Genomic DNA, 9079 nt, shown 5'->3' with positions numbered 1-9079 from the left:
CTGTGGTATGTGACGTCTACAAAACCAATACTGCACCAGCACACTGTCTGTGGTATGTGACGTCTACAAAACCAATACTGCACCAGCACACTGTCTGTGGTATGTGACGTCTACAAAACCAATACTGCACCAGCACACTGTCTGTGGTATGTGACATCTACAAAACCATTACTGCATCAAATTGCTTGAATAATGGGAAGAGATTTTAAAACACTATTTATTTTTTAGAAAAAAAATTTTGGTTTTACATGTAGTATTTCTTTGAGTTCTTAACCATGAAAATGGTCTGTACATTGTCTTTCCACACTCGGTCTGCTCCACAAATATATTTTTAAATCCAAAATATGTCTGTATTCTCCAAAATGAAAATAAGACCTTATTCTAAAATTTCACAAAAGTGTAACTTAGGTCTTACTCCTTAAAAACATGTTTTATTATCACCAAATAGACCACTACGAAGAGGACTGTACAAACTACAAAAATTTAGGTTGTATATTTAGTGTAATAAACATTTCATCACATTTTGTGCTAAGCAAGGTAATATTGAATCATAAATAGGGCTAATTTCTATCTCTGTGTGTTATATGATACTAAACAAGTTATTCTCTGAATGAGTTCTATTTTTTGTTTGTACAGTTATTAGATACTAAGGAAGGTTATTGCAATGCCCATAACTTGGGATCTGCTGATTAATTAACGTATGCACTGGCAGTTGGTTTATTGGCCATAAAACTGTGTTTAATTGGAATATCAACTGATAGTATCGAAATAAATGTTGAATACTTCCATAAAGAAATTTGAAAGAGAAATTACATTGGTCATACTTTTGGGTTATTAGTTCACACTGTTACTTTCTTTAAAATATTGAGAATATGTTTTACACTTTTTAGAAAAGGCCACTGGTATTTCTAAGTTTATCTGCTTAGTTTTCTTTACATTCATGATATTTTATAATTGGAGCTCATATTAATACCTTCCTATCTTTGATAAGCCGTAGGTTAGAGTTCTGCAGAAGGTGATTGAAGAAAGTAAATATACTACTCAGTTTAAAGTTTTTTATTCAAGAACTTCAGTTCTGTGCTGCTGCTGAACATTGTTGTTTTCTCTTGTAATCACACTTAAATTTCATGTGAAGTTACCAGCATGTTAATTCTAGGGCTAGATGGGTTGGGATCGAGTGTACTCTGGACACTTGTTCTTCATGTGCATTATAATGAACCAGTGCTTTTTTGGTATTATTACTGAAGTTTTCTGCAATTGTATTAGTTCTAATTGTTACTTTTATATTCAATGTTTATTGTTTTTATATACTGGCTAATTTTAATAGCTCTAATTGTTACTTTTATATTCAGTGTTTATTGTTTTTATATACTGGCTAATTTTTATAGCTCTAATTGTTACTTTTATATTCAATGTTTATTGTTTTTATGTACTGGCTGCTTACAGTTTGTTTGTTTTTTCATAGTAGGGTAAGTATTATGGTATTCTCAGATTTCCTTGAATTTACTCAGAGTAGCCTGCACAAACTGCAAAAACAAGAGGATTCATCAGATACCATATCACAGGGCAGTTCTTATATTTTCTCTGCTTTTGACTGAGTCTTATAAATAGAAAGAGACTGGACATAGGTTTGCAAATAATCACAATCTTTATTACCAACACAATCAAAAACAAGTTAAAAAACACTTAGACAAGTACTTGTGTGTGCTCGACTAGGTGTAGGACACAATCAAAGTCAAGTTAAAACAACACTTAGACAAGTACTTGTGTGTGCTCGACTAGATGGAGAACAATCAAAGTCAAGTTAAAACAACACTTAGACAAGTACTTGTGTGTGCTCGACTAGGTGGAGAACAATCAACACACAAGTACTTGTCTAAGTGTTGTTTTAACTTGACTTGCTCAACTAGGTGGAGGACACAATGCAATGTAATCCATAGCAAAAATGGTGGTATTGCAGAAATATGAAAATTGCTATAAGTCTAGCAATCTCGGTAAGATTGTTAGGAATCTATAATGCAACTTTCAATCTCATATTCTATCAGTAATTTCTCTTAAACAAAGAATCAAAGTCATATATACATAGTTTTCTCTCTCTTTCTCTATAAGTGCTTGTGGCATCCACATAGCTGAGAGTCACTCGTGTCAACAAAGGGGTGTGACACTTTTACTCTATGGTTCGCTGCCAGAGCATACCACTATTTCTGCATATAGCTTTGTTCATGCTACAGTGATCTCCTCTAATGGAGAATACAAGTGACGACCTTGGCAACCAATCATGTGAATAACCAAGACAAAAGAAACTTAGTAGTTCCCTTAACCAGTGTAATATATATATATATATATATATCTGGTAACTAAGATTGAAGAAAATGCATGATATGCTTACATATCACAAACATATGAACTATAAAGCACACTTCATTGAAGTTGATCAAGTTTCTTTATTACATTTTTTATTGGCTTTACAGTATATTCTTTTGATACGTTATTTATCATCTGGAGTTAACCTCAGGGGGGGCTGATCAAGAAACTGAATAGCACCAGTTGATTTTCTAGAATCAAAAGAACACTACTCTCATAAATTTTTCTACATCTGTATACATGGTTTTATTCATACCTTATATTTTTAGTTAATAAGTTATCGGGTGGGTTTATACAAACATATTTTACAGAGAAACGTTGAAATTGTGAAGCTTTTCATGAGTTTCAACCATACCACTAACCAGAAATAAGATGAGTTATAATATGTAAATCAGATTAGATCTTGTGACATGGATATGCTAGATTGTACTGAGTAGCTCATTTTGTGATAGATTTCACTCTCTGCCAACTTGGAATACTCTAATGGAAGAATGGGATTTAACCATCAGTGTTATAACACACTCACAACCTCAAATTGCAGAGTGTGATTTTGTGGCAATAGGATGCAAACCATGGACCCTCGGGCTCACATTCCATAATACTAATCACTAGCACCCCCCCCCCCCTTCCCCAAAACGAAAGAGACCAAGCTTATGGGTATAATTAATTGCATTATCATAATTTAATGTAGACACACAGAGTCGTTGTAAGTTAAAATACTAATAGAAATGAAACAGCAGAAACGATCCTTACAACATATTGTCCAAGCTCATATATAGCAAACAAGGATTACCAATACATATACAAGTGTGTATGTACAGACCTTCAGATGTTACAGTTAAAAAATGTGAACATATATTTCATAACTAAATATATATATATATATATGGTGTAATTTTTATACAAATGAGAAAGCTCAAACTGAATACCTGTTATTGTTGTTAGGAACAGAAACTTAGTGTGTGTTTACTATGTACAGGTAGCAAGAACCATTCCTGAGGATGAGGCACTGATTAACAAGAAGCTACCCAAAGAACTTCTGCTCAGGTAGCTTTTAATTTTGTCTGCAGAAGATCATAAATACTCTTAAGAAATTGTAAGTAGTTTGGAAAAAATATATACCTAATGGTGTGCATGGTTCAGTAAAATACTTTTGAGCTTTAATACTACATTCTGGTTTTTGCAGTTATGCATCAAAATGCTTAGCTTTGTAACCATGAATGTATGATATTAACAGTATTTTAATGTATTATATGTATATATAATTACATGTAGATGGCTGATCAAGAAGGTATGATACTGTACAATTTTACAAAATTTTGGGCCTGGCATGGCCAGGTGGTTAGGGCACTTGACTCACAATCTGAGGATTACGTGTTCGAATCTCCATCCCACCAAACGTGCTTGCCGTTTTAGTCATGGGAGTGTTATAATGTGATGGTCAATTCCACTATTTGTTGGTGAAAGAGTAGCCCAAGAGTTGGCGGTGGGTGGTGATGACTAGCTGCCTTCCCTCTAGTCTTTCACTGCTAAATTAGGGACGGCTAGCACAGATAGCCCTCGTGTAGTTTTTCATGAAATTCAAAAACAAACAAACCAGATGTTTTGTCCTACAAAATGAGAAGTTGTAATGCCAAAGCTTGTATGATATAGTGATACAGTGGCTATTAAAAAAGAAGAAAAATATGTATGAAGAGAGGTGTTTGTAGTGTAGTTGTCTTTGACCTGTAAATAAAAGATTTCAATCAAACTTGACCCTGTCAGCTTTTTAAATATGTTTTTTCATAACTATTTATGGACCAAGTTTTTGTGGTACATGACTCTGTTGGTTAAAAGGTCCTTAATGATATACAACTCAAAAAAATAAACAAATTAAATAAAATACCATTAATATTGTAGTTAATTTCACTAATTACTGCAGGGGTTTCCCGTGTGTTTTATTGTAAAAATGTGTGGTTTTACCCACATTCTCTGGTTAGGATTTGCATTGAGTGTTGTAACATGCAAAAATGTATTAAAGTTGGAACCAATATGTTTTTACAAAGTCTGTTTTTCACTATAACTTCCAAACAATTACAAATTTAAATATAAAACCTTCAAATTTCTTGAAAATGAAAAGCCAAATCATTTTTCTACTTTGGATGATATTTACTGGTGGTTATAAGAAATGATATAACATTTTAATTCAGTTTTTCTGAGTAATAGCACAGTCCAAAAAGACATTTATTGAAAAATCAAGTTTTGTATCACAATTTATGTATAGGAATTTATTATAAATAAAATGTAAATAGCTTTATATGATCAATTTTAATTAGATAATTATTGAAATTTATTTTACCCTCTTATCATGAATTCTTTGTTGTGATTGGCCAAGCGTGCATCACATGGCATGATGTTGGAGCAGAATTTTGCAGCTGACAGGTTTTTTTAACTACAGTGAAAACAACATGATTCATTTAGATGTAATTACAGACAATTTGCTAAAACCCATAAAACGAATGTGGACGTATGATGTAAGATTTCAGTACTCACAGGTGAAGAGCTGAAGTCATTCAGGCAGCAGAACTTTGCAACTGACAGTTTTACAGTGAAAATATACCCATTCATTTGAGTCTAATCAGAAACAACATTGGATATCTTGCCAGCATTCTTGGAAATTTTATGATGAAGCTAGACAGTTGCATTCTTCATCGATTTAATAGTATGATCGCACGGTGATGGGCTGTTATATTAATACATAGTACACTGACTGGCAGTAAAAGTGCTAAAATGTTTTTTGAAATGAATACAACTATTTTTGATGAAGTGTGTGGCAGGCATGTGTTAATTTTTACTATGGATTGATTGGTTTACTTAAGGTCAATGTCATTATGTAGACTGCTGCATCTTCCATGCACAGGATTCCAGAGCATCCGTTTTGAGATTCCTTGTTACTTATTCTCAAATGCCTTTTCCATTTGGCATAGTTTAAAAAACTTTACATCCCAGAGATTCTATTTAAGAATTGACAAGAGTTTTGATGTTCCAATAAATGTGTGGATAAGTGTGCAGTATGAGAATATATGATGCATCGTTTGAAGATGTTGGTAGTTTTGAATGGAAGGGAAAACAACTGTGCACAAAAGTTGTTATGTGTGAGAAACTCCTGTGACTTGATCTTGGATTATGTTGAGAGGAACGAGGTAGCTCATGCTACTTTGGTCATAATTCTGTCTCTACTATTGAGATGTTGCTGTAGGACACTAGGAGGCATGTGAGCTAGTGTTCAAGCCAAATCAAAATATTCTTTAACAAACAAAAGAAGGCAAATTACACGAAGAATAAAAAGAATCATAACTAAAAATAAAATAGAAATTGCTGACTCGCATGATTTTGTAACTTCATAAAAATATTAAACTAACAAAAAACAAGATTGTAAGAATATTATTGTCAGAAATACTTAATTCTATCAATAATACTGTAGTACATGGTCAGTATACCTGAGTTACTTAATGGATTATATCATTAATTGATGGACTCTGTCAGTAATACTGTAGTACTTGGTCAGTATATACGAGCTACTTAGTAGACTGTCAGTAAAACTGCTGTTATTAGAGAGGTATTTTATTCAGAAATAAACAGATATGTACTTTGGTTTAGATTTTAATAATCTAAATACATATATATATATAAATAAATACACATTTCTGTCATTAGGTTGGATTGAAGAAGTAACAAATATACATAAGGTATTTAATGATCATCATTGTATCAGACATAAAGTTTATATTGATAAGAAAATACTGATCTTGTCATCTCCAATTTTTTAGGATTTTTTCCTATCTTGATGTTGTTTCCTTGTGTCGATGTGCACAGGTATCCAAGGTAAGCCAGCATTTAACTAAGAAATTTGTGAAATTCTGTGTCTAATGATTTTACCAAATGACAGTTCAAGGAAATACAAATCTCTACACTTAAATATTTTGGTACACTTTCACACCACCATATTTTTCTCACCTATATTCTTGTATGCTTAGTTTTGGTAAAGGATAGCTTCATTATGATCTACAAGGAGAATACAAAACTCAATGCTGAAAGAAGTTTCTTCTTTTTGAAACATATTCCATAACAATTACAATAAATATTAGGCCTTAATTATGCTGAAACTGATATCATTATAGTATTTGCACAAAATATTTACATTTTTACAAAAGAATCTACATAAAAATACTTTTAAATTTGATAAATTGAAAAACAATACATCACAGACCTAAATTTCTAGTAAAACATTAACTACAAGTTATCTTTAGTTATTGTCTTATATATTGCCAACAATTGCTGATTGAATATGGTGTTTTTTACTAGATCGCTTCCACAATAATGTGCCAAGGCAAAGCAGTTTACTGTGTGACTACCTCTAATAGCTCAGAATAAGTCTGAAAGCTTATAACACCAAAAATTGGGTTTCAATTCCTGTTGTAGGCACAACACAGATAGCCCATTGTGTAGTTTTGTGCTTAACAACAAACAAATAATTATTGTTTGAGCACGCAAGATTCGTTTCTCATTACTAGCTGATATACATGAAAGATATAGCGGCTGCAGGGGTGACATAACGGGATCAGATCTAAATGCCTCCCCCCTCCTATGTCACTCTGTTGGGTCCTAATAATAATAGCAGGTTTGGTGGCAATTGGTCCAGCAGTTCACGGGTTATAAGTAAACAGACACACACACACACACAGGTGTTTGTCAAATAAATGTTTAGATATATTAGCCCAAATTGTGAAAACCCTTAATCAAAAAACCAACACAATTCAACAAGTCTCAAATACTTGTAATTAAATACAGTAAATATTTAATGAACTGACTCAAAACTAATAGTTGTTCGTTAATTTCTTTGTTCTATGGTATAATTTTATAACTTGGATTTTCTAGTCTAATCATCAAATGGTTTAGTTTGAAATTTTTGAAAGGTTAAAAATGAAATGTTACTCTTTGTACTAAGTAAGTAATAATTAATCAGAAGAGTAGTAAACAAGGAATAAAAGCTTATATTTTCTTTGTTAGCAACTTGGATTATTTTAACACATAGAAAGTGGAATGATATAGAAGATATATTATTTAAAGTGTACTAGTCAAAAGAATAGTAGTAAACAAGGAATAAAAGCTTATATTTTCTTTGTTAGCAACTTGGAATATTTTAACACATAGAAAGTGGAATGATATAGAAGATATATTATTTGAAGTGTACCAGTCAAAGTTTGTACGTGCTTCCTTGTAGCTAATTTATTACAAGATAACAATCATGATTTCATATGTTTGTCATCTTCCAGGCATGGAATGTATTAGCTCTAGATGGAAGTAATTGGCAAAGAGTGGATCTCTTTGATTTCCAAACTGATATAGAGGTAAGGTTATAATATAAAAAATTCCATGATTTTGAAATTGTTATATGAATACTTTATTGTTATTTCTATTAAAATGATTACTCAGAATTTTTTTAAAGCTCATCATAGAAGTTTTTTAGCCCAAATAGTTTTCTATTTTAAAAGGGAAGCAAGATAATACCACATTATAATGTAATAATGATAGAAAAGTGTTTACATTTAAACATACTTTTAAGAACAGATAAGTTTTTTCTTGCTTTATTAATTTACTGACAGCTCATTCTATTATTTGTATAGAAATACCCATTTTGAAACACTAGTATTGTGCTAGATCCATATGTTTGGTTTTGTTTTTGTTTTTTCTTTTACCCACAGAAGCTATTTTTCAGTTAATTATTGTTTCAATCAAAAGAAAAATGTTATATGAAGTCACAGTTTTCAAATTTACTTTTGAGTGTAGGTGTTTTTTGTGTGTAGATTATGTCTCTTTTAGAAAAAAGAAATCATGCATTTGCAGAATGTACTCTCTGCTAGAATGGAGGGTGTATTTACTTGTAAATAGAACTGATTACTGTAGAACAGTATTACAATGCAAGTTATGCACCAGTAAATCCCTATGCATAAATAATATAAAGCAAAAATTAAGTTAATAACTTAATGGTAACTTCCAACAAATCTGTGCGTTCTCCTTATACATGTTTTTTTCTCCTTATGTAGGGCCCTGTAGTTGAGAATATTTCCAGAAGGTGTGGCGGTTTTCTAAAAAAATTGAGCTTAAGAGGTTGCCAAAGTGTAGGTGACGGTGCTCTAAAGTATGTTATCTTATTTTATCTAATTAATATTATATTTTCTGTGTAAGAGACCATTTTAATAAATATTGAACCTATTAACCACCAGGTGGCTAAGTAGTAAATTTGAGGGATTATTACGCTGAAAGCTTAGATATTCTTTTGTACAGATTGGTAACAATAATACAAACAAAGCACCTGTTAGAATTTCATTCAGAAATTAAAATAACTTGTATGAATTATATGTTTTGAATGAAAACCATCAAGTTAAAAGGGGTATTCTAATGTGTTGTCATGGTGAATTCTTTATACTCTGTTAATCATAAAATGGCAAGACTTTTCTTCAAATAGTAAAAAAAATCTCACAACAATAACAGAACATATTTTTTAGAGCTAATGTCAACCTTTTCTTATTGGGTGTAAATGATTTTTACTGATATAAAAGAACAGAAAACATGATAAACATAGTGTTATTTTGAAACAAGATTTGTTTTTAATGTTTTAGATGTTGTCATGGAAGTTAATCTAAAGTAAATCCTTCAACAGTGGCATGTAACT

General features: G+C 31.6%; 1 protein-coding gene across 1 annotated transcript in view; it reads left to right on the top strand.

Annotated features, from left to right (window-relative positions):
• LOC106465195 (F-box/LRR-repeat protein 20-like) overlaps positions 1-9079 on the top strand; it is a 30806-nt gene that overhangs the window by 7203 nt on the left and 14524 nt on the right. The window contains exons 3-6 of the mRNA XM_022393046.1: positions 3344-3411; positions 6174-6228; positions 7680-7754; positions 8451-8545. Of these exons, the coding sequence (XP_022248754.1) occupies positions 3344-3411; positions 6174-6228; positions 7680-7754; positions 8451-8545 (293 nt within the window). The remainder of the gene's footprint in view (positions 1-3343; positions 3412-6173; positions 6229-7679; positions 7755-8450; positions 8546-9079) is intronic.

Source organism: Limulus polyphemus, unplaced genomic scaffold (assembly GCF_000517525.1).
Source record: "Limulus polyphemus unplaced genomic scaffold, Limulus_polyphemus-2.1.2 Scaffold1865, whole genome shotgun sequence".
Taxonomy (NCBI): Eukaryota; Metazoa; Arthropoda; class Merostomata; order Xiphosura; family Limulidae; genus Limulus; species Limulus polyphemus.
Note: the sequence above shows the minus strand (reverse complement) of the source record. Positions and strands in the feature narration are given on the sequence as shown.